The sequence below is a fragment of the Chiroxiphia lanceolata genome, chromosome 1, assembly GCF_009829145.1.
Source record: "Chiroxiphia lanceolata isolate bChiLan1 chromosome 1, bChiLan1.pri, whole genome shotgun sequence".
In the NCBI taxonomy this organism is placed as follows: domain Eukaryota; kingdom Metazoa; phylum Chordata; class Aves; order Passeriformes; family Pipridae; genus Chiroxiphia; species Chiroxiphia lanceolata.
Genome location: NC_045637.1, coordinates 12,646,309 through 12,672,460, shown reverse-complemented (window position 1 = coordinate 12,672,460; position 26,152 = coordinate 12,646,309). Strand labels below are relative to the sequence as shown.

At 45.0% G+C, this 26,152-nt stretch overlaps 1 protein-coding gene and 1 long non-coding RNA gene across 2 annotated transcripts; both read right to left on the bottom strand.

Annotated features, from left to right (window-relative positions):
• Positions 1 to 214: 214 nt before the first annotated feature.
• Positions 215 to 24,726, bottom strand: FBXO32 (F-box protein 32). The gene is made up of 9 exons (XM_032683794.1): positions 24,573 to 24,726; positions 21,402 to 21,514; positions 19,650 to 19,699; positions 18,904 to 18,996; positions 11,871 to 11,964; positions 10,820 to 11,004; positions 7,141 to 7,323; positions 5,891 to 6,034; positions 215 to 5,338 (listed from the first exon to the last, which is right to left on the bottom strand). The coding sequence occupies exons 1-9, from the start codon at positions 24,686 to 24,688 to the stop codon at positions 5,249 to 5,251; spliced, it is 1,068 nt and encodes a 355-aa protein (XP_032539685.1). The 5' UTR covers positions 24,689 to 24,726; the 3' UTR covers positions 215 to 5,248.
• LOC116784821 lies at positions 11,973 to 16,435 on the bottom strand. Its single transcript, XR_004356259.1, has 4 exons — positions 16,425 to 16,435; positions 14,180 to 14,185; positions 13,278 to 13,281; positions 11,973 to 12,902 (listed from the first exon to the last, which is right to left on the bottom strand). It is a non-coding gene; the product is annotated as an uncharacterized LOC116784821 (long non-coding RNA).
• Positions 24,727 to 26,152: the final 1,426 nt, after the last annotated feature.

Here is a 26,152-nt window from a genome sequence, read left to right as displayed (position 1 = left end):
TGGGCGAGTACAGAATCACAAGGGCAAGCTCCACTTGAGCATAGTTTTTGTTAAGACACGAAGGCTCATTTCCCTTTGAGGCATGATGAAGCAACAGCTCTATCTGCTGCGACAAGCCAAGTTCTGGATGTTCCTGCAGAAGTCTCTGCTTACAGTCACCAAAAGCTCAAGGCTGATAAGGTCACCAACTTGGAAGCAACGAGACAACAAATTCTGTGGTTCACATTGTTTGAACATTTATTGCAATTCAGTGTCAAAAATGTTTTACAAAAATACATTACTGTCTGCACAGAACAGCTGTAAAAATCAGAGTTGAACATGCAAGGGAAGAGAAAAAAAGTGTGCAAATTTATAATGGAAGGATTTAACCACACAATAATATTAAACAGAAGTCTTATATAAGGGATGCCTTTCACTTCAAATCATCTCTAGTTACAACTTTAAGGAAAAAAAAAAAACAACACAAGCTCTCTTCCATTTATAAGTACATATTTATAATTACTGTAGATTAGCTCCTAAAGATGAGCGTATTTACTATTTCGAATTAAAATGCTCTCTTGGTAGCAGACCTGTTAGCATTCTGTGCAGCACATGATGGCTAAACAAATGCAAGTTCTACCCTCAGTTGCCCTCCCAGGAGGAGAAGCAGCAGCACTTGGTCAATAGAGGGGGTTCAGGCTATTTATGTAATAGAGACTGCATGTGTCAAGGACAAGATGGATTTGTTCTCCCTAGGGCCAGATCCTGCAAAGCCGATTTGTCATCAGTGAAATCACTGGAGGAAGACACAGAATAGAAATTAGGTGCTGGTAAAGACACTCACAGAGCCCAGCAGCCACATGCTGACAGCTGTGTGAATGGCTGACCATGGCTTCAGAGCCTTTAACCAGCATCATTATAACCAGTGAGCTGAGAAAAGAAATACAAGCAGAACAGAGTCCCAAACCTTGTACAAGGCAGTCTATACCAACCTGATCAGCCATCAGCTCCACAAGGCTTGTGCAAACAGGCCAGCTAGAAAGAGGGGCATTTTAATTTAAAGCTATGTCTTTTTGGCAAGGTGCTGATCTACAGGGAAGCCGTGCAACAGGTTTGTAAAAACAAAGGAGGACAATGCTGGTTTGCTGTACTGACCAGGAGATCAGTGTGAAACAGCACACCTGATTTGTTTGCTACACAACAGAATTTGAAATGTTCCTGCTCTAAATGAAATTTGAGCTACTGAAGGCCAAGGAATTTTCTGGGCAAGAAAAGCTGGTTTAGTACCTGCATATGTTCTAGAAGGTGACAGATTCACAAGAGTAACTGAAGTCAAACAGATATGGGAATACAAACAGTTTAAAACCCAGGGGCAAAGAAAAATAATAAAAAATATATTCCCATATACAGAAAGTGGCAAGGTGCAATTAAATGTTTACATACAAAGCAATGTCTTCAGAGCAATACATATTTTCCTAATCACTTTACATAATAAAAGGATCTAGAAACTCCCACAGTTAAAAAAAAAACAAACCAAAAAACATAAGAGGAGGTACACACGTTTTATGATCAAACTTTAGCATACCATAGTTAGTATAAATGGCTTAAGGTACGTACAGCTGAAATTGTGCCTCCTGAAATAGCCATCACACCAAAACAAACTCCAAACACCTGCCTCCTCTAGAAAGCTGAAACAGATCCCTGGGATCTCTCTCTTCCTAAGCCTCCTCCCTTGCATGGATCTATTTTTTTCTCTTCACAGCACCATGTTCTATGCTGTTGTACTAGTTAACACATCCTCTGAAGACAATGAGATTTCTCTGGATATGCTGGCAAGAGAAAACCCCAAAGAGAGGAAAAACTCTCCTTTTCTAGTATAAGAACTGATGCATGTCTAATGGGAATGCATCAACTAACTGGAAGGTGAAATGTCATTTGTAAAGAACATTCTATTATTTCGAAAATACAAGAAAAAGTCTGTTTTCCCTTCAACAACAGCCTTACCACAATTGTCTTAAAATAAAGAGGTCCTTTTTGCATGAGAGCAGCCTTAAAACCATCCTGCCTGGAAGCCCCTGTTATCACTGTCAGTTTTTTTACTCTGCCATCCTCAGCCAAGCAGATGCCTTTGCACTGCTAAAATACTGATTGCTTTGTTTATAAATGGTTAGAGAAAGGTATTTGGATGCAACAGCATTTTGTTTTAAATACAAACTAAGAGGATTGAATTCACCACAACATCTCCCTGTACCAGCCACTTGAGAAACAATGAGTCTCCAAAGAGACCAAGGTCTTCTCTGACAGTTACTGCAGCAGAAGGGTAATGACTGAGGCAGTAACTGAATAAGGCTTATTCTGTTTCTTTTTATTTAGCCTGTTTTGTTCTCCAGTACAGTAGTTGCTTGGTGTTCTGGTTTGGACACTGACAGCAATATCTTAAGACCTCACACAAGCAACACACAAGTGTCTATGTATTAACAAATCATCTTCAGCACTCTGACCCTTCCAGTGTTAAGTAAAAAACACAATAATTGAAGTAAGTTTTATAAATAGGAGCCTCAGTTCACATGTCAGCATGACCCACACTCTCTGGGCAGAAGACAGAATAAACTCTTTGCTCAAGGCAAGTGAAGAGTTGATAAAGGCAATGGCTACACCTGAGACATTCCCCAATCGCAGCTCAATGCTGAGATTTTCGGTCTTGCTGTACAGGGAATGCACTAGGCCAGATTCAAACCTGAGCTTAACATTCACTCAGTGTCACCATCTCACAGTGGGTGTCATCTGCTAAGCACAGGTGCAGACTGGGCATAACCCCCCAGCATTTCATACCAAAATACTCCTGCCTCCCCATCACAACAGGTTGGCTCACGATGGGTGGCAGACACAAAACTATGAAACAAACCAACCCCAAGTCAGAGCTGGAAACAGAAGATGCCAAGAGGGACAGGTCCTCTCACTGTTGGAAAAAGGAGCTACAGGATCCTTAAAATTCAATTCAGTGGCAATGCTTCACTCACTTCACTTGCAAGTTTCTGTTCTTAGTGTCCTCACTCAGCAAGCCAGATTTCAGCCTTGTCTACCTGCCATCAATGCAGTAATGAAAACAGAAACTGGCCTCCTTCACTCACAAACATCCTCCCAGACAAGCACAAGTTTATTTTTCCAAGGTAACAGCTTTTAAATCACTTTCAGTTGACATGAGTATGATCAGCAGGCTTATGCTTTCTACCAGCAGTCAAACTGATGGAGGGGGCATCAACACTAAGATAAAGCTCCCTATCCTGCACATGTTTTCTCCTTATCTCTGGAGACTGTTGAGCTCTGGGCCGTGGCTAAAGGGTGGTACAGGCTCACAGAGCTCTCTGGAAGAGCAAAAACTTGGATTTGCTGTTAGGTGGCAGGAGAAGGGAAGTTCTTGTCAGCGTTTTCCTTGTTTTCCTCCCCTGTTCCCCACTGCTCCACCTAGAGGCAGCTTTTTTTCCCCTTTCTGTGTCTCTTCCAAGAGTATGCAAAGTGATTTAGTTTGCAAAAATGCAAATACTATAGTTTTTAAATACAAACAACTACAGAAAAAAGTGTTTAAAGTCAGTTATAAAAATGTAAAAAAAGGAACAGAATATTTAACAATAATTAACTCAAGTAGTTCTTCCTGAATTGTCCTGAGTACTCCTCTTCCTCACAATTCTTTGTACAGTCACATACAACCCACTAAATATTTACCCTTCCGAGGTATCCTGCTTACATCATGCACAGAGAAAGTGCTATACAGGAAATCTACTGGCAAACAGCAAAAACTTTCCACTGCAGGTTTTCAAATTGCTCTGTATGAGCTGGACTCTTCAAGCTCCACTGTAGGGAAAAGTGAAGCATCGTATGCAGAGGAGACAGCGAGCCAGATCACAGCCACAGCAAAGTGGCCACTTACTCTGTAGGACTGAAAATTTAGCTCTAGTTTAGGGTTAGAAGATCCCATAAAGCAGCTCAGCACTGGAAGCAGAAGGGATTAGGGTCTTTGCGTCTTTGCCACTAGCACGGAGAAGCAACCAAAGATGTGTCAAGTGCCCTGTTGGAAATCCCTTGCTGACCCCAGTCCTGACTACTAAATAATCACTCCCTAAACTCCAGTAGTCTGAAAATAAACGTGTTGCTGCCAGTCTTCCAGTGACTAAAAACCGCATCATTTCACAAGATTCAGTGGCCCAGTTCTCCCTATATTTTACCAGCTCCAAGATGACTGAATTCACTTGACAGCAGTGGGAATACAGAGCAGTGTTTATGCTGGAAAACACAGGCTTGAAAAAAAACCAGATTCTAACTTGGGATTTAAACCAGTGCAATTAGCCCAGTGGAGCTGATACAAATTTACCTTGTGAGATTAAATCCAGTCCTTTGTTTCCCCTATAACAGAACTTCCTCCCTTATAGATAATAGTCATCTTTGTGGTTTCTCCTTTCCCTTTTGCTTAGTCTTTCATAAAGCCAACAAATTTAAAGAGGAGTAAAGTCTTAGGTATTTATATGGTGCCTATCATCTAGGCATTCAAGCACTGAGTAGAGCGAGAAAACTAATGTAAAGAGGTAAGCACTAGTACAAGAAAAGATGCTTACTATCACAAACATTTCCCTTTAAATCATTGTACAAAATACAAAAGTTCACATTGTACACTGGATTTTTGTTTGAAAGGTACTCAATCTGTTAGAGGTAGAAAGTGGTATGTTGCGATTCTGTCTTGCAAGTAGGCTAGAGTTCTATCCTAAGTATTTCAGAATGTGTCCTTTTAAAAGCATAAAAGTATTATTAAACTTGTCACAGGGATATTTTTCATAAATATTTTTAAAACGTCATATTTATAAATATGTATGCTAAATAAAACCAGATGGAGGAACAGTTCAACAGTCCTAGCCTCATATTGCTTTCTCTCTATTAGAAACAAACCAAAAGAGTTCTCAAATGGTTGTGGGGCAAATTCATTTTTAACTTCTAAAAGACAAAAAAATGAAGTTTTTTGCCCTGTATATTGTACTCTGATGATAAAAAAGGGACTCTGTACAACACACTGTATTTATACACCAGTCCTATGGAAGTCTGTATTCCTCAAGTGCTGCATGTCAGTGAGCAATTTCACCTTTCACCTCCAAGATCTTCTTGTTCCTTGACTCAGGAGCTTCCAACAAACATGAATATTTACACTATTTACAAATGGAGTGTCCAAGCTCAGTGGCATAAAGCGTCCTGTAAGAATCACATAAGCTGCAGTGACCCAAGTTCAGAACCTGAACAAGTTGATAAACTCCTGTGGTGAAAGAGAGGTGGAGCAGGTCTCTGGGTTGTTGGCTGTGCAGGGGTGATCAGTACCCTGGGAAAGGAGAAAACAATTCCATTTTGAGAGACTGCAGAAAGGATGCCAAAGGATCAGCCAGCTTAGCACTGCCCCTCTGCCAGACATCCCATGTGCAAACAGAGCAGAGCCCAGAATAATAGACAGCTCAGAACTGGGCTTCATATTTTAGGGGCTACTGGCAAGTCGTGGGAAAAAAAAAAAAAAAAAAGAAATCAGCAAAGATTTTTGTCCTGGGCCATTTTGTAGCCATCAGCTTTCACTCCAGCTGATCGTTTGCCAAGACCTCCACCTCCATGTAATGGGTGAAGAAAGCTGCTAGCAGTGCCAAAATGATTTCTTGCAGGCAGCCCCACAGCGTGCCCATCTCCCTCCCCTCCAGCCCCAATGGACACTACTCTCACAAAGGAGAAAGGTTCTTAGTAGCTGAGGGAGGACTAAGATGTTACAATTCACTAGGCTATGCAGGCAAAGGAACTGCAGGACCCTAAATCAGCTGCAATCAGAGGAAGCACTGGATGCCCCATGGCTCCTTATCCCAGTTGAGTCTGTCCCACCAGCACCTCATACCTTCCATGAGAGGATGTGGCAGTGCCTGCACAGCTGCAGTGTGTCACCATACTGCTCCTTCCGTGGGTAACACCTTATAAGCTTGAAGTACATCTTTTTCCAATCCAGCTGTCCTTTGTCAGACAAGATCAGCCGTTTGCGAATCTTAAAGCAAAGAATCATAATTGTAGCAGGTCAAAAAAATAATGATTTGTTCTTTCCAGCTCATGACATTCCCCCGTCCCCCACATGTCATCCTCACCAGTCTCATAACAGTTCCCTTGCAACACCAAGAAAGCTCTTAATTGAATATCCAGCTATAAGCACCTTCCTGATGGGAACATACCATTATAAGGGTCTGTTCCCATTTCATGAACTTTACTGTAGGAAGCCTGAAACCCTGGAAGCTATTTCATACTACTTTGGCCACTGTTTCTGTCTGGCAGGACAGCAAATACAGTTGCATTTAACAGTTTCAGAAGTTGAAGTATTTCGCTTCTTCATTAACTCTAAGAGTCAGTGATTTATTACATTAGCTTGTATTACATCTTTCTTTTAGGATTCATTAGTTGCAGAGGCTGGATTTGAATTTGCTTGTTAATAGGAATAACTTCCCCAAAGTCCAAGTCAGATCCAGAGTGAGAAAATAAAGCAGAGTCAGTAAAGAAATCTGGCACATGGCCCCTGAAGTGCAGAGATCTCTCATAAACACCCCAGACATTCACGCATAAACAGAGATTTTTGTTTGTTTTTAAGTTTAGACAAACCCACACGACTACCAGCCTGCAAAGGGCCAGAGACGTTTACACAGGTACAACACGGGTAGCAGCAGGGCTGTTTTCCACATACCATTCCGTCACTCACAAAACAGCTCAGAGGGGATTTCTTGCTCTAAAGGGCAAAAGAGCTCATGGACCTCACCCACCCTCTGTGAGGTGTCAGTCCCTGGGACATCAGGGTGATTGCTGAAGCTTGCCTACACGTTTTCCCCGCACACGTGGGGTGAGGAGCCACTGCATGACTTGCAGTTTTTGCCACCTGGATTAGGGTTGAAGTTCCTGTATGATTAATTCCTCAAGCTCCTATTTCAGGAATCATTGTTGTGGCATGTAAAATCCGCTACATAAATCATCTTCACAGCCATTCCCACGCCAGCTTGTATTATCAACACAGTCCTTAGATCCAAGAGATAGTCAAGAAAGAGTGTCCTTCCCCTGTGTGTTTGGTTGGTAGTGGGGTACAACAAGGATCTGATGCATCCCTCCTTGTACCTGTCTGTCTGTGAAGTGGTACTGGCAGAGTTTCTTCCATAGCAGCCGGTCTTCACTGAGGACTTGCAGGTCAGGAGCCACCTGACCAAGGCTAACCAGGTCCCTCCCATCACTCAGTCGCTGCATGATGTTCAATTGTAAACACAATGGCAGGTCGGTGAAAGTGGTTCCTTTAAAGGCAGGCTGGAAGAGACAGACAAAATTGAGCTCCCAGGAAGCTGAAAAACCAAGAAATCCTAGCTTGCAGTAGAGTTACTGCTTTTTAAGCACTATTCTTCACACAAAGAACAAAGTAGCAGTTCCTTTTTCTGAATATAGAAGGTATTTTATACAAAACATTTGACCTTCTGCCCCAGAACAGTTTGAGATCTTCAAGGAATAGGACACATAATTGTACTACAATAGTTAGAAGCAGAGTTACAGTCCAAACCTCCTTTGCCCCTTTTTGTCCACCCCACCTCCATACTCATGAAATTCTGCTCCCAGAAGCACCACCATCAGCTTTCACTACAGCAGAACATCATGGTATCAGCTACTGACCATCCAGATCTCTCCACTGTGAGGGAGATGGGAATTATTTCTCAAGTCCAGCTCCAGTTACACACACTGCTGGGAATCTCATGCTTTTCTGACGTGTTTTAGCTGGTGTCATCACAGGATCCTGCTGTAACCTCAGTGGTGGCTGGTGAGTACCCACAGCAGGATTTTTCCCCACATGGCTTCCCAGGTCACTGCTGGTAAGGCTAACTTTTCCTCTGGGAACACTTGAAGGACCTGCCCCCTTCCCATCAGCTGCAGCCCTGGTTTTCCATGCTGTTCAGCCACACCAAAGCACATCCTAGCCTTAAGAGATAAAAGCCACTCCCATCCACCTTTGCTTGGTCTACACAGGATCCAGGATTGTTTTACAAGCCCACATGGGGCACAGCTCTAGGAAAAATTGACCAAAATGGATCTGCAGGTCCTGCACTCAGTGGAAATCCAAGGCATACAGAGGAGTAAGGCATCAGCAAGGACCATAACACAGGCTCCAGCTGCTTCAAAACCAGCTCCAGCCTTATTAAGGCAAACAGCAGCTTCTAGGATTGGGCCCCAATGAAGAAACAATGTTAGATAGATGTGCCAAGTTCATCATCTACCCTGCACAGAAATGCTGCTATTTTAAGTTGCAGAGTCACAGCACCCACCTCGCCTTTGGCAGAGCTATTAACTGTTTCAAACAAGCAGCACACAGACTGCCATCATCAGGGGAACACTGCATGAGGCTGCTTTTAATCATACAGTTCTGTCTCCAGCTATCCCACTGCAGGTGAGACTCCATAGGAACAACAAGTATGCCTGCACACCAGCAGCTCTCTCCTGCCTGGACCACACAGCACAGCCCAGTGCCTGCAAGGACCACAGCTTTTCAACCAAGACATCAATTCTGGCCATCTCCACCAGCAAGGCAGATCTGAAACAACCCTTCCAGAAGGAGTGAACTGTCTTCACCATCTCCAGAGGACACTTCCTCCCATGACAGCCTGGGTCATTTTTTGGTGTGGGAAGAATGCGCTGGATCCTTGATGTCCACCTCCCATTAATCTTCCTTGCCAGCCTGTATTTTGCATTCTCCTGCACTCTCTTCCACATATAAGCTTTGCTAGGGCACAACAGGCAAGAATAACCTCAGGAACTCTTGGGTCAGAAAAACGCCAAAGCTCATGCTTCTGCCTTTTTTCTGGGGAAACCAGTGTGATTCAAACAAATCCTTACAGGTTTTCTGAGTCAGGGCCAAAAACTTATCTGCTACTTCTTTTCTCTCACTATTCCATTGCAGAACTTTTCAAACATTATTTTTTTTGGAGAAAGAACACAGATTAGATCAGAACAGATTGGTATGCTGTCACTTTCTGGACAGAGGTTTGTCTTTTTTTTTTTTTTTTTTAAAGCAGCTCTAGCACACACAATATTTTGCAAGTTTTTCTTCTTTAAAATGGTTTAGGTCTTGGGTGTTGTAAGACATTTCCCCCATCCAGAAACACCACAAGCACTCAGTGCACTGTAAGTAACTGGCTGCACAGAGCTGAGCTTGTTCTTCCTTTCTCTGAACTCAGTTTTGTTCTAGCTTGACCTGAAGTTATCTTCAGACACATGAATTTTTTTTTTCCAAGCTCTACATCTATTTTATTTTTGAAGAGTGTCTGTAAACCTATATATAGGTAAGTACGCATAAAAAGGCTATTTCTTTCACAAGCAATATTTTGACACACTTTTGTCTGGATAGGCAGAGTTCTTTGGCATGCTTGTCTGTGTTTTGAATCCCAAGACGGAAAACCCCACGTTGTACTACTGAGCTGAGCAGCAGGAGGTAGGTCCTGACCTCTGCTGCCCTCAGGGCAGCAGATACCTGGGTGGAACTGCCCCTGGCAGTGCCCAGGCACTGCATGGTTCCCCAGCTCACAGCCCCAGGAGCCACCCCACCACAGGCCAATGGTTCCCCTGCAAGGCAAAGGGAGCTGCAGCCCTTCTCAAGAGAGGGACTCCAGGAGACACAGCAGAGGTGGGGTAGAGACCACCATCAGATAACGCACTGCTACTTTTGCAGCTCCTCAAACTCCCTGGGACGTCCCACAGTTCACCTTCCACACCCTGTTCCCTGCATTACTCTAACTGAAGGACTGAAGATTGTTTCCTGGTGTTCCCAGAGAACACAATCATGTAAAATTATGAAAGCAGGCCCTTTGCTTATTCCTTTGCAAATGCCTTTCTGGTTGAGCCACCAGGGAAAGGGGCGATTTTTATATTCCCTTGGGCTATGCCTTGCTCTCCCTAAATGGGAATTTCACAGTTCAGTTCACTGCAGAATAGTCCTACAAAAGGGAACACCAACACAGGTATCAGCACTGAGGAAAAGCTTTAGCATTTCAGTGTTCACCAGGCATCCATTCGAGGTGGGAAAAAAAAAGTCTAGATGTAGTCCTGGGCAACATGTTGTTGGTGTCCCTGCTTCAGAAAGGGGGTTGGACCAGATGGTCTATCCCAAGATCAAACCTTCTGTGATATGGAGCAAGTTCAAATTTGATTCCCATGCAAAGCCAGGTTAGGAATTTATCTAACACATCCTTCCCATCCCCACAGATGCTGCTGAAAAAACACATGTTGTGAAAGCAGGACTCATCCAGCTGGAACAGGTAGTTCCAGACTATTGGAAGAATAATTGATATTTTCAGCCAGGAAGCATGAAGTTATGCAGCTATTTAGAAATTTGCATTTAATTTACAGATTAAACAAATCTAAAACCCTCAGCTATCTGATAAACAAGTTTTGAAGTCAATTTCTCAATTTGAAAAAGACTGAGTTGACTCTTCATACTGAGGCCCTGTCTCTGAAGGCTGAAGGGGGGGAGATGGTTTCCCGCCCAGCTCTGTTCACACAGCACTTCACGGCCAGTACAGAGTCAAGCCACAGTCTGTGACCAGTAACCTCGAGCATGATCCCGGGTTATGTACATTGAGTTTGAATTAAGAGACTCAAATAATGCTAGGAATGCATTCAGTTATTTTGGCAACTCGAGGTCCTTCCACTCTGTGCTTCCACTGGGAGTACAGTGGGAAGCAGTCACCCAAACAAGAACTGCTACATGAGAAGGTTTCATGAAGGAGCCACAATATTTTTAGCTTTCAGGATTTGTGCTTACCCTGGTGATCTGAATGTTGTTCAGTTGCTGCTGCCAGTGGAGGATGCTCTCCATCCTGTGTACCCACATGTTGATGTTTCCAACCAGGACAGACTTGCCAACCCGTTGAACTAACGTGCAGAGGGATGTGTAGAGGGTCTGCAGCAATTCCCGTATTAGCCTGATGTTCTGCTGATCTTCAAGGACTTTGGAAGAACAGGAAAGGTTAAAAATGGGAACTGTGAAAATCCTTCCCTGAATCTACATGTTTCTCAGGCAAGCCAAGTTATTTGCTTTAACCTCACAGGCCAAGACAGCCAGCCTGTGCTTTTCTTTTTAGAGGAAAGCAGTTAAACATTAGCCAGGCATAGCAGGTTAGACAGCAGATGGAAAGAGATCCTCCCAGGATAAGCAGATGAGATCTGCCATTTCTGCAGCACTTCCCATTTCCAGCCACTGGCAACCAGCCAGTCTTCCCCTCCAACATTGTGCGGAGAGGTTATCTATGTGCACCTCTTCCCCATCTACCCCAGCTGATGTGCCAGGAGACAGCTCAGAACCTCCTCTCTCATTATGTGTACTAACAGGGTGTGCTCAACTCCCAGACCTCAGCCAGAGCTAAAATTCCATGAGGGAAGTGCCACATCTCAGCCACAATTCATTCCCCCAAACAGGTGAGGATACACCTCAAGCTGTCCTTTCCTCCACAGCAGTGGGAGCACCAGAGACAGCAAGCTAGTAACAAGGCAGCAGCAGAGACTGCAGATATGCCCAGCCGGGGGCAGGAGCAGCCAGCTCTTCTGCAGACAGAAATAGGACTCAGTAGGATGCAGAAGGGGTGGTAGCGAGGAAAGCTGGAGAAGGAGGAATCGCCTCTCAGATACCTACAGACATTTCTTTCCACTCCCCTCAAGTCCTTCACTGAGGGAAAAGAAAGCAGAACTGCACTACAGAAATAAGCAGTGGTGCCCCTCTTCACCCATCTTGCATTGCCTGACTATTCTCAAGGATGTGGTTCACACAAAGTACATCAGATTAAATCAGACTCCCCCTCACTGTTTCCGTTTCTTACCTTTCTGCACCACTTTTTCCAAAATGTTCATGTAGTTTTTCTGGGCAATGCCACTCAGTGACGTCAGCTGAGACTTTGCTATCAGCTCCAACAGCTGTGGATAAAAATAGAAGTTGCAAGCCTTAGAGCACAGAGATACCTTTCTAATCTTGACTCCTGGTCACATGACACAGCAAAACAGTCCAGAGACTTGTTTGCTGCTTGAATATAAAGACACAACCACAGAGCAAAGTAACACAAAGCGGCAGGAGAGCAGAGGTCAAATAATTAAACTCACATCAAAAGAGGTGGGGGAAAAGAAGAGGCATTTTAATTATCTTTGGGGGTGTGGGGAAACTTGATTTCATGGTTCAGAGATGCAGAGAAACCACAGAGCAGTGGTCAGACTGACAGCTGCTATTCACACCAAGGGAACAAACAGCCAACGTCACCATCTTTCACTAGGGCATAAACACGCAGTGTCATAAGGGAACACGAGCAAATGCCTGTTTGGATGAGGATATTATTGATGGAGCATTAATGAGAATCAGACTCCACAATTTACGTCAACTCCAGGGTTGCATGGGTTTTGTCAGAATGCTGTCACCACGACAGAAAGGTTAAGTACTGTAGGAAAAACAAACTCTCCCTGCAACAAGCCCCTATTCCCCCAACATTTCCTCTTCTATTCAGCTATTACAGCTGCAACACCAAACCACCTTTCCCTGTGTGTCCTGTTTACTTGTTAACCTCCCTCTAATGGAAATCTTGCTTTTACTTTTGATTAGGATTGACTCATTGACCTCCTGACTCATGTAGAAGCTGAATACTGAATTTCGGCTGCAGTTGCTAAAGGAAGCAATCCCATGGGAAAAGATGCCCTCTCCTCCCCATCCCTCTGCCTCAAGAACAGCTGTGGAAGTTTCCCATGGATCATGCTCTGCAGAACATGTGGCCTGGGATCTTAGAAGCCCTCCTCCCTTCCCCCCAGCATTATATAAATGCACAGACTGTCCACGTGTCAGTCCATTTGTTTTGGATGTACACAGCCTTCTGTTTTAATTTAGAAAGGAAAGGAAAAACCTTTTATGCTACAAATCAATCAACACATTACCGCGTGACCGGCTTATTAATCCTTTATCATCCGCAGCTCCAGTATCCCGCTGCTGGCACCACAGAGAGTCCAGAGAAGGTGCAACTACTTGTGTCAAGTAACTAAGATGGCTTTTGACAAGACTTGATAAGTCATGAGCTGAACTGTTTGCCCTGCTGCAAGAATGACAGGAACGTATCCAAAAAGTCACAGGCAGCTTGCCATGAAGCGGGGAGCTCAGGGAGAGGTATCACTGCAGCCACTCGCCTGCTCCGCTCATCTGGGGCACTGGCATGTGACTGCCACTTAGGAGCAGTGAAGTCGCCTAGAGTGACCGATCTCTTCTTCTGTTTAATATCCAGGCCAACACCATCATCAGATGGCTTTGAGTTTACATTCTATTAATATCTTGCACCTCACATGATCAAAAAAAATCCCAAGATGAAAAAAGACCTGTGCTAATTCCTGTGAAGGGCAGGCTGCTTGTTTTCTTGGGTTGTTTGGAGGAAACAAGAGATGCAGGAGAGTTGGGTAATATTTGGTGCACAGGCATCAGCGGATCTTCTTGCTATATCAGCTAAATGAGACCACAAAAACTAAATACTCTTAAAAATAAGGCAGCTTGGAAGATGTTTGAAAAGTTTATAAAATGTCTTCATTCTTTGAAATACTGGATGAATAAGTAGGAAAAAAAACCACCAGTGTCCCATAATAGTCTGTAATACTCTGCTTACACTAAACTGTTTAGCCTTCAGACCTTTGATTATAGTGATCAATTTGCCAGACTCCATCTGTACATTAGCCACACATGCACCCAGATCAGCTCTTCTGTGCACAAACAACTGCTGTCTCCAGATTGCACTGTTCTGGAACTGGCACAGAGACAGCTTTCTCCAGGCTGAGTGTTAGCAATATTGTGGCCATTACTAAAAACACCAAAATGCATGCAATGATAAGCATCATGTAATGTAATACCATAAGGGTTAGACATTCCTCTCAAGAATGAGGATAAAAATCTCTGTTCCTTGAAGAGTGCTAAATTGGTACAAAATTAATTTAGCCAAAGGAACAGATTAAAATTTGCCTTGTCTGTGTTTATCAAGGTTCAATTTATGTTCAGTGAACCAGCTCAGATATCATGTATCACCTCCCTTCTCCTGCAGCAATAAACACAGGATGAAATTCCATATGAAACTATGTTGTGAATACTTCTAGGACTACTCCACTCCCCAGGGACCGTTGGCTGAAGCGACTAGCTAGCCCTCCACAGCAAAAGTCATTCTTTATTCTTCTGTACTCATATACAAAAAACAGGTAAGAAATTCAGTCCATCTGTGCAACACATGCTCCAGCGCACTGGGGGTCTTTTAGTGTTGGCACAGTCTCAGTTAATGGACTGCCAACTTGGGGTCTATAGCATTATAAAAAAACCTAAATCAGTGCTGCCACTTGCATAATACAGACTAAAAGCAGATTGATGAATTCAGATTAATGCTGAGTAGGGTAAAAAGGCTGGAGAGCTGCAAGCATGTGTTATGATGCAGTTGCATTAAATCCAGCCCACGCTCAACTGAGAAGGACAGATGGTAGGAGAGAGTGCACAGGGAAAGGTTAAGAGCAATTTTAAAAGGTCTGCTTTTCAAAAACACAAAGTAATTGCATTCCAACTGATTTTAATTGGAGCTGGGAAGTCTGCAACACCTCTGGAAAACAGGGCACTAGATCCCAATTCATTCTTTCAACTCCTCAGAAGTTGAAAAAAAGATACCTGGTACTCTCCTTAAAAAGAAGAAGAAAAAAATATTCCTAAACCCTTGCCCCTATTTTGTTTGCTATCAGAGGTGCGCCAGAACTACAGAGAAAAGGCAAGAGATGCAGTGGGCTATCCCAGAGCCCCTGAAGAGCTGGCAGGAGGTAGCATCTTCCACAGCAGGGCAATGACTCCCTCACTTCCCCATGAGTGTGATGAGGCTCCTGCTCAAACCCCACCAGCAGCTGGTCTGGAGCAGTTGGTACAATGAGCCTCTCAGCTTCAGGAGCAGAGCAGGTTGTCCTTCTCCCATAAGCACAAAGAAGAAAACAGCAAACAGAACAGTGCCATGTGGCAGGGAACAAGGGCCCCCATTTCAGGGCCATGAAAGCACACTGTTGTGCACCCATGGTGTGTGCAGTATTGCTTAGATCTGCTACAGCCAGATGACACTTTGGCCACTGTCTTGGTTCAACAGAGGGGTGTGCAGGCAATTCACACCCCCAATAACCACTGCTAGAGGTTTATAGCACATAGAGCCAAAAAATTCTCAGCAGTCCTGCTGCACTGAGCAGCGTACAACCTTGACTCAAAAAGGGAAATGCCCTGTAGTGATTAAAATCACAAGTCTCAAACTACTGAAGTGTAAATCCCCCTTTGAATACCCCAAACCAACTACAGGGAAGCTGGACTGCACCCTATGGGGATCCATAAGGTCCCAGTGATTGGGGATGGGGCTCCTCACATCTGGACTGCTTAGAGAAAAGTATCACAATGAAAAATTCCTTCTCCAGCCCACCTTACTCTCCCAGCCCTTCACTTTCTGTAGCTGAAATGTCACATTGACCATCAGCTGAGAGGTAGAGCAAGAGCAAGACAAGTTATAACAATTTACAGTGCAGGTGCTGACAGATCTCCATGAGATAGCATCCAGCTGATATTCTTTCAGGGCAGCATAAATCCAGGACACCAGGAGCTAACTGCTATTAAAACTTAAGAAACAAATTTAAGAGACTACTTTAGAAGGCTGCACACAACCTAGATCATGTTATTCCAGAAGAGCTGTGCCCATCCAGCTTAACCTGACCTAAGCTTTTATGATCAGAAGCAGCACCTTCCCTTGAGACTATACAACGACCATATGAGAAATCTTTCTGAAGGAAACAGCCTGCAAAACCTGCCATCTGAACAGAGTGTTCCTGAAGGAGAACCAACAACTTCTGGGCTGCAGGCAATTTGTCTCTGCTCCCATTAATTATGCTTACAGAATGCTTCCAGTCTTTTCATTAAATCTGTAAGACCAGAGAAACCAGGGCTGCTTCAAAGACCAACAACAGTTTGGGTCCTCTGGGTCAACCACACACTTCCTTACTAGCCCTGAAAAGGGAACACTAATTGTCCTGTAACACGTAGGCAGATGCACGAGTTTGAAAGATCAGCAAGGACCAAGTTATGGCACCAATTCTTGGCACTTCCAGCACTATATCAGCAGACAATTAAGACAAGATTAATGTTGGAGGAAAATTTCTTTTGCTTAAGTTAAGTGAACTCACTGGCTCCAGCTGATGGTATTTGCCCATGAAACACACCTGCCAAGCTTCTTGCAGCTCACAACTCCATCTCATTCGAAGGAGGTGCCCATTTTATGAGTGCACTATCAGAAACTCCGAGCACTTAGTTTGATTGTATCTGAAGCAGACACTTCTGTGACAAGGAAGTCAGCACTGAAGACACTGTAGCACTTAAGTTCAGAGAAATTCCAAAAAGAATGGTTTGAGAAAGGCAAGTTTATGTTAAGCCTGAAAGCCCATTTTGCTATCAGCAAGTGATGCAGCTCTATAGGACAAGCTTGGGTGTAGCCAGCAGAACCTGAAGCCTGCAGCTGTTTCTCTCCTTTCTTTCCCTACAGACATCCCCATATTCTTTCTGAGCCTCCAACTCTGAACTTCCCTCCTTGAAAAGCATTTGCTTGATGAATTAAGTAGTGTGACATTAATCAGATACACCGAGCAATGGGTGGAACCAGAGAGAACAAGGAGAGGGAGGGAAGGGAAAAATGTTTTGCCTGCCAATGTTCAAGGCATTTTCCATGTGACAGATTGCTCATCTGTGTGATCTAGAAGGCCTGTGACTTGCAGAGGACCATAAATATGATCCACATCTAGGCTGAGCTTTTCAAGAGTAAATCTGGCATATAAGGCGTTTTATGAGCTACTATCCACCGGAGACTTGGCTGATACAAGCCTTTCATTTTAAGAAGTCAGTTTTATATTTGATCCATTTTACCAGGTTTAATATGTTCTTTAAACGGCCAAACCACAAGCCAGCCTCAGTTAGAAAGTTTCGTACTTCTCAGTAGTGCTGTATCTGTAAAACTACTGGGGGGGGAAGCTACTCTTAAAAGCTCAGAAGAAAGGTGATTTGTAGAAACAAGGACATGTCAATTTCCATAACAGAACACTTATTTTGGATAAAAGTATCCCAGATCTGCTGTGTATGAGATCCTCATGAGATCAAGGGGGAAGATCAGCCTGAGCTCCCCCACCAAACCACACTGACTTCACTGAAATCTGAGTTCTTTCTTCCAAAAAATAATGGGACTTCTGCTCAGCCATTGCAGTCCCATAGGAGACACCCATCACATTGGGCTGAGCAGTAGAAGAGGTCATGTGGCACTGCATGACCTGAGGCCAGGCTTAGTAGAGTCTTTGGAGTTCTTCACTGCCATAAGACAAAGTCTCCCAAAGAGGTACCTGCAGCACCAAAAGCAAGTTTTATTTTATGTTTCTTCTTCATATTTGACTAAATGGTCATGGCCTTGGCATGAATTGTTTCTTCCACAATAATCCCCCTGAAGATGGCACAACTGTGTGTGTGTGTGTGTGTGTGTGTGTGTGTGTGTGTGTATATATATATATATATCTCCAGTATGAGGAAACACCGAGTACCTCAGCACTGTTGATCACCTCTGCATAAGGTGCAGGAAAACAAGTTGTCCCAAGATCAGCAGAGCTATGGCAGCCTGCGTTCACACGGACTTAGATAATGCTTTACCTCCCTCAGCATCCCCACTCCCTGCCACCACTCCTGCAGTGGAGTATCTAATGACTGCCCTTCCTGCACAGCAGGTGGGTCATCACCCCCAATGCCTGTACCCTTTCCCAGGATGACAGAAGTTTTCACAGGTGACTTGTCACCTGTGCAACAGGTGAACAAACCAAGGTGAACCCGCTCAGATCACTTCTTCCTTAGACACTTTTCATGACATTTGACTCAAAGGGAAAGCAATACCAATGCTGCCTGCTCCAGAACCTAAAACCTGAACAGCTGTTGCCTCACCAGTGATCAGCTGCTCATGAGATGTGAAAAGGAGCTGTTTATAAACAGCCTCAAGTTAATAACAGATTTTTTTAAAGCTTATTGAATTCCAAATCTTGCTAAGCATTCTGAAACTCAAGATCAATTTGCAGATCACATGCAGAAAAACATACAAGCACCCACAGCCCTCAGGACAGTAGCTCCCACAACCATGACCTCCTCCTTGGCTACCCCAGGCCAAAACAGAAGCCCTGACCTGTTATGCAAAGCCAAGCATGGGGAATCTGAGGCTGATGACTCCTTCCTACCAACTAATGGTGTCAGGGCTAACCAAAAGCTTCACCCACTGAAACCACTGACAGTCACACAGGATTAAGAGCAACCATGATCCTTAACAAAGAAATTTATGTCAGTGCCTCCAAGAGGTTCAGCCCATTCCCTCATTCCCAAAATGCTCAGCTCCCCTGAGTCTCTCTTGTGTCACTATAACAGAAACAAAACCCCACAGCCCTCAGACTGAAGCTTCCTGTGCAAAGAAGTCTCCAGTGCTCTATGGCCTCTGCAGACAGCCCTTTTGGGGCTACAGAATCATACTCCGAAGCCAAGATTTCTGGGTTTTAGAAATTAATTACACAATTGAAAAGTAGTAGGAATGCTAGACAGCTCATCTACGTTATCACCACTTCCCCCCCCTTCATTTTAACAGATCAAAGACAAGGTTTTAGGCACCTATCCACTCAACTTCCATGAATTATTTCATGCAGCAAAGCCCAACACATGCACTTGCATGTTCAGACATCTCTTCTTTGCCAGTGCTTCCCATTATCCAGCTGGTGTTCAGTTCAGAGCCTCCGCCACCCTCACAACAAAAGAAACCCTGGCCTTTCACTCACCCTCACAACATAGTTGAATCGCCTGGAGTCCAGGATAGCACTGGAGAAGTCAAGACGGTTGAAGGCTTCTCCCAAGGTGCAGTAACCATGGCGCTGAGAAGGAAAAAAGCCTGGGTCATGTTTTGGCAGACTTGAGTCGAGACAGAACCAGGTAGACACGACCCAGGGCAACTCAAATTGAGCTGTACAAACATGGGAGCAGCTGACAGCCAGAGGAGCCAGGCCTGTCTCCCACTGAGCCACACTTACTGACATCAAGAGTGTGCAAGGCTCAATGGAGACTATGGTAGTTTCCCAAGAGAGACCCAAGCTCTGCTCATGACCCATGAATTTATGGGTGAGAATGAGCCACACATTCCTAGGGTTTGATATACAGTGTGAGTTCAGAGCAGTCTCCTACAGCTGCTTCTCTCCATGAGTGCAAGTGAGCCATTGTGATGAATTCCAATGATTTTCCATGTTAGGACTGTACTGGGTGAAAGCCAAGAACAGTATTATGGCTTGGCCTGCAAATGGCTGGGTTTTTTAACTGAGGGAAGCAAACAAGTCATATTTTAAACACATGTACAAAGCCTTGTACAGCAAGCCCTGGATCCCCTGATAGGGGCTTAAAATCATTACTGAAATGCCAACCACAAGCCAGATCTTCCTCTTAAGAGCTTCTGCTGATTTATATCAGCACAGGATCTTCCACTGCTTGTAAAAACCAGTAGAAAAGAGAACAAAGAACCTATGAAGGTACTCACCTCTTTTGTGCTTCCCTTGTGAACATAGATCCACTTCTCCTGGTGAAAATCTGTTTGGACAAAGACATTTTGCTCAGTTAATCTTCCACATCAGAGGGCTGGATCTCTGTTCTGCTCATAATATTAACTGTCTTTTAGTACAAATGAAGCTATTTTGTTTACACCACCACACTTGAAACCAAATCTAGCAACTTGCTGAGCTGCTTTGTTTCCATATAGCTTCATTTGAGACAGCGGCCTTGAGCCTTGGAAAGGGCTTCTGTTTCATTGACACAGCTCAGGACTGTAAATGTTTAATCTGCCAGCCACAGATACACCATGGCACCTCCTCTTCTTTGGTCCCAGACAGTAAGTGTGGCTGACAGCCAGGTTTTGTTGTTATTGATTTTATTAACTATTCATTACCTTGGTTACAGGCTTGGGATTGTATGTCAAATTTGAAGTTGAGCAAAAATGTCATGAGACACCAGGCATGTAGGAGAGAGCTTTTAGCAGTGAGGTCAGGCTCAGAGGAACATGCTTGTGCTTGCAGCTAACTTGCTAAAAAAGAAAAAACTATTTGGGACCAAAATTTTCCTATTTCTAATTGCCCCTCCCTTCCCTCAGAATGGGAGTTGTCCCATCCACTCCCCAAAATAACTTCCCTGTACCCACCACATGCTGCTAACCCGGTTTGCAGAAGAGCCTGTACTATAAGCAGTTACGCTGCTCATTCTCCCACTCTGTTCTCACACAGGCTTTTGACCCTACTTCCTCCACACACTGGCAATTCAACAGCTAGGGTAAAAAAAGTTCTCCTCCTCACCCTGCTAGACTCCTTTCCACAAAGAAAATATTGTCCTCCTGAAGCAACCTGTGAACCGACGAACTGAGGCTACTGCCTGGTACTGTGAACCCAAGGACAGACCCAGTCTCAGTTACAGGCATGCTGACCCTGCATCGAGCCCTTTTTAATGGCAAGTCACAGAACAATCCAGCCAAAAACTGTCATGGTAACATTTGTTTGTTCAGAGAACCGAATACACTAAGGGGCCAACTTTTGGCATCGGTTTCTAAAATCCGGGGGGATGCACAATGAGCTAATAGTAGTGTGGGAATTGTAACTCATTTCCTCTGTGTCTGTTTACATTTGTAGCCTTCACATGTAACTCCAGTACCTATCTTGCAATCAGCCCAACACAGACCTTGCTGTCCCTGCAGGTCCTCCCACAGTGCACCAACTGAGACCCCGGCTGCTCACTGTGCCTACAGAAAGATTTCAAGCCTTCTATTGTTTCGAGTGAGCTGAAATCTTATTTCATTTTTCATGCACTCCGCACACAGAGATAGGATCAAAGCTTACATTCAGGACTGTAGCCTCCAGTAATGTAGATTAGTGCTCAAAATGCATATGGAAGAAGAATAAATTTAGTCTGTTGTGCACAAGGAAGTCTACAGGGGGAAAAAAAACCTGGAACTGGTTCATTTGAATGTACCATAGGAAAAAATTACCCTCCTTCTGACAAACACAAATGACAAAAATTTGAACACAACAAGCACAGCTCCTCAGAACAGGGATTACTAACGGGGGCATAAATCTTCACATTAAACTGTATCCAAGTTCTCTGCTTAGGTCAAACATGGGCGCAAAGCCCTTCAAGACTTTAGAAGAGTCTTCTTCATGCATTGTGCAAAAGCCATAGATATGAACCATTTTCCATTCTTCTGCAGCAACTTTTGTTTAAAGAAAGAAGGCACAAAAATACATCTTACATTGTGTCTTGGCTTTGTTATTCAGCAGGTCTTTTTTTCTCTTCTTGGCAGCAACATCATAGTTTAGGCTGTTGAAGAGATTCTCTTTGTTGTGATCATCCTTTTTACAAAAGCTGTGAATGACACAAAGCAAGGATACTGTTTATTTCTGCAGTCTGCTGAACACTACGTTTCCTGCAAGGAGAGAAAATACACAGGTTTTCACTGTGAGCTCCAAAGCTGCCTCCTTGCAGGCTGCCCATGAGAAGTCTGCAAGCAGTTTTTTGTGTCCAGTAATGGTATTTTTAAACGAATCTCTGGTGCCTCATTTCTGGGCTAGCCAAGATACCCATAACAGACAGGAGCAGGCAACACAGACTGCACAGTTAGTGCTGTGACACTGTTCAGCAGTATTCTTTTCCTCCCTCAAACATGTTTCTATCCTTAAGTAACACCATGTCCGCCTACTGTAGGTAGCAGATTCCTCTGAGCCAGTCAGACTGCTACAGAAGGACATATTTAGAAATGCCGGAGGACATATATATGCACTCAAAATATTTATTAACAAAAGAGTCCCTACAAAATATTATTTCAAGCTTACAGGAAAAGCTCAGCTGAGGTTCAGACTTAGCTGATAGTTTTCCAAACCCCACATAGTAGTGACTATATAAGTTAACAGCTAGGATCTCTTGTCCAAGACTGCCCATCATCTGCGTTTGCTGGACCTCTGATGTAACTATATTATTAGTGAAGGGAACTATAACCCCTTATTTCCTTCAAGGGCAATGAAAGACTATTTATAAAGAAACTGTGCATCAACATCTCCACATTCTGCAGACCTGCAAATCAGCAGATCCAAGCCACAAGGCGAAACCGAGAAGCCCCTGGGCAGCCACAGTGCTGCTGCAGAGATCCCTGGGGGTGGCAGGGGAAGGCAGCACCCACCAGGGGCTCTCAGCAGCAGCCCCTGCTGCACACAGCAGCACACAACCTGCTGCCCAGAGCTGCAGGGATGCCTCACAGGTACCAAGCAGAAGACAGGTGATGCATCCCAGAGAGCAAAATAGAGCTGCCCACGCTGTGCGCAACTCACAAGGGATGAATTATGGCTGTCTGGAGGCCTAATCTCAAAGAAGGGTCCCAGGCACATCACTGCACCTCTCAGCTGCTGTGGCTCAAGTAGCTCTGGAGCTCTGACAGATGCCAAAGCATGCTGCTGCTTGCAGTGCTGGGCAAGCTTCCCCTGCAACAGCCATGAGGACCCTTACACAGTCAGGTGGCTTCCTCTATAGACCAAGTGTTTACCCTGTTTAGCCTCCAAAAAAAATAACCCAAGCACCATACCAAACACACCTCTCATAGCTATTCGGCACAGGCTCCTGCAAAGGAATGAAACCTGTGGGACCTCCTTGTTTCCTCTGTTCACTCACTGGCCACACCACCAGCATATGCAAAACTTAAGTGACCAAGTCTGAGTTTCATCCCCATGAGGGACCCAGATCCCCTCTGGCGTGCTACAGATGAGTGTTCTGGTTTGGCACCTGCACATGGCCCCAGAGGTGGAGGAAGCCTCCCCCATCCTCAGAAAACTATGAGCCTTGGTTCCCCCTTCCTCCTCCACATCCCCCTCACCAGGCAGCACAGCTGTGGAAAAGGCACCACTCTGCGGGCTCCACTACAACACTGCAGAAGGGGAACAGCAGCAGCATTGCAGGTGGACAGTACTACAGAAACAAACAGTTTGGGGAACCAGACAATTCTACCAGATGTAACTAGCTCAGAACCACCTAAACCTGAGAGCAGAACATCTCAGCTGCTCGTGTCCCCCATCTGTGCTGCCTTCTGCTGGGGGGACCAAAACCTGAGAACAGAATATGGTAGTAAGGAAGAAGCTGTTTTAAGATATTCGAGCTCATATTTTATGGTTACACAAAATCAACATGGGGTCAGGTTAACATGCCCCATGCGGTGGCAGAACCTGAGCCCAAGAGTACAAGGGGGATCTGCTTTAAATCTCACATGTCAACAGCACATCCTTGTCTGTTGACTTCCTACTGAATGACTGTAATACGAAACCAGCCATAACAGCAGCAGTGGACAAACTCCAGCCTAGGAGGCAGATTGTTCCCCTGTTTATGTACTGCCAGGTTTCCATACACTTGTCCAGGGCATCTTGACAGGGTGAACAGTTGGGCACCAGGACCTGGCACTGCAAGGACCTCAGCCCAAGGCCAATATGTCACCTCCTCACTTTTAAATGGGAAAAGGGATGTATAAATACATGCCAAACTCAGTATTCCCAATACAATCACACTACCAGCAGCCAGACATTTTTCTACCTATTTACAAATCAACCTATTTCCACGTTACAAACCTATTCTACCTATTTACAAGCCTACGCTTGGTTTTTAGTTGCAGCTTGCATGAAAGAGAGCAGGAGATACCTGCTGCATAAGCCTCCTTGCACAATAACACCCCAGCAGCGGTTCACAGCAAATCCCTGCTCGCTCCAAGCCCCTTTGTCATGAGCATTCCTGACACACAGCAGAGGAGTAGATGCAGTTCTGTGAGAAAAGTTTGGGTTTTGACAGGAGCGATCTGGCCAGAGCTCACGACACCCACGCGCTGCAAAGGCTTCCTGCCCGCACCATCTGGGGGGGTTGTTGATGTTTTGCAGTCAGATTAGTCAAGCCGCACGGAAGGTACATTACTCACGGCCTGGGGAAGATTTATGGCTTCAGACACATCATCCTTCCCCAGCCAGGGAGTCAGGATGCGCGGGGAAGATTGTTTTGGGAGAGGGGTGGGCAGACACATCCGTGGCCTCCAGGAGATGCTCCCTGGAGGCGCAGCGCCGAGGCCGCGGGGCAGCGAGTGTTTCGCCTTTTCCTCGCTTTTTCGCCCCATCCCGCAACCACAGCCGCTCTCCGCGCCCGGGGGCCGCGGGAGAGCCGTTCGGGGTTCACTGCAGGCCTGAGAGGGTGGCCGATCCCCTCCGCCGGAAGGCCCGGGGCTACCCACACACCGACCCCCACCCCGACGACACCGCCGCGGGGCGATCCCCGAGACCGGCCCGGGCCCCACTCGCCGCCCACCCGCCCTCAGCCCCCCCACCGCCCCGGCACCGCGCGGCGCCCTCTGGCGGCACCGCCGGGGAGCGGGGCCGGGAGGAGCCGCCGCCGCCGCCGGTACCTGCTGAGGTCGCCCACGAAGCCGCCGCTCTTCTCGTCGAGGAAGCGCGTCCAGCCGTCGGCCGTCTTCACCCAGCTCTGCCCGGGAGAGCGCCAGTCCTGTCCCAGGAACGGCATGGCGGCGGCGGCGGCGCGGAACCGGCACGGAAGCGGCAGCAGTGCCCGGAGCGGTGCCGAACGCAGCGATGCGGGAGCAACCAGCGGGGCTGTGGGCGCCGCTCCGCGCTATTTATGCGGCGGCGGCGGGCGCGTGTTGCCGGAAGCGCGGACCGGCCCCGCCCCCCGCACGTGGCCGTGTTTATCGGCGCCGGCCCCGCCCACAGCCCGAGCCGCGCGGCTGGAGGGGGCGTGGCCTGAACATAGAGGGCGTGGTCTGACCACAGGGGGCGTGGTCTGGTCGCCAGGGACGTGAGCTGGATGGCGGCCGAGAGCCTCTCTCCGAATTACGAGTGTGTGCTGAATTTGTGTACTGTGCGTGACAGCTCTCGTGTGTGTCTGCCTTGTGTACATAAAACATTAAATGTAGAACACCAACATGCATAAAAATAATGTTTTATGCGTGTTTTGATGCCGTATATAGCTCCCATGTTTGATTTATTGACACAATCAATAGAAATATTTATACAGGCATGGTTTTGTTGGCTTGTGAATATATTTTAGATATCTGTGTATTGCAATTTTATGTAATACAATAAGACATAATGTAACATAATATAATAAAATATTATAATAGTGTAATAATAATATATGCATTGCAAAATTATCATTATAGAAACATATAGAATTAAATCCTGCCCTGCGGTGTGGGTTAAGCCAGGCAGATCCGTGTCACTGAAAATACCGTCATCCTTTTAAAGAGGATCATTTGGCAACTCTGAAGCGCAGTTGGGTTCAGCCTGCAGGAGCAGATGAAGAGAGAACTGAGTGCTAGAGAAGGCAGACACAGGGATTGATTTCTCCTGCCTCTTTTAAAAGCCATCAATTTAGAACATTGTGAAAACAGATAGAATACATGAAATAATGTTACATGTGGTTCTATATGGAGAACACTATATATATATAAAATATTATCAATAGAATGTTTTTTAAGTGTATGCTTTGTATGTGTATATTTTATACTGGTGTAATGTTTTATGTATATTATTTTTTGTATCTATGCTTTATGCATGGTTTTATATTTAATTCTATTTATTTTCATATTTTATAGATAAATATGTATGACTGAAAGCTATATAAATATATATAAGACAGTATTACATATGAAAATATACGTGTTGTATACACATAGTGCATGCACTGGCACTTGTTAGTAAAACTGTTCTATATTGAACATTAAAAACACGGGGTTTTTGCATCCAAGCCCAGGTTGAGGGGGTACATCCCCAGCCAGGAATGCACTATGGCTCATTTAATAAATAAAGGATGTTTTGTACTAGGATTAGGACATGTTTGCCCTTTGCTGTGGTGTACGTACCTCAATATGCGGATTTTCTTATTGCCAAGTCAACATTACTTGGGGACACCGTGTGTGGGGTATCCCACAGGAGGGGGTGGATGGCTGTCAGGCCAGGCAGCCAGCGG

Bases quoted from the DNA above. Each gene is read 5' to 3' on its own strand.
- FBXO32 (XM_032683794.1), bottom strand. From the start codon at position 24,688: ATGCCGTTCCTGGGACAGGACTGGCGCTCTCCCGGGCAGAGCTGGGTG. The intron at 11,005-11,870 runs GTAAGAAACGGA...GTTCTTCCAAAG, and splicing joins GGAAAAAGTGGTGCAGAAAG to TCCTTGAAGATCAGCAGAAC. The intron at 5,339-5,890 runs GTATGAGGTGCT...CTCCTTTCCCAG, and splicing joins GCCACATCCTCTCATGGAAG to GGTACTGATCACCCCTGCAC.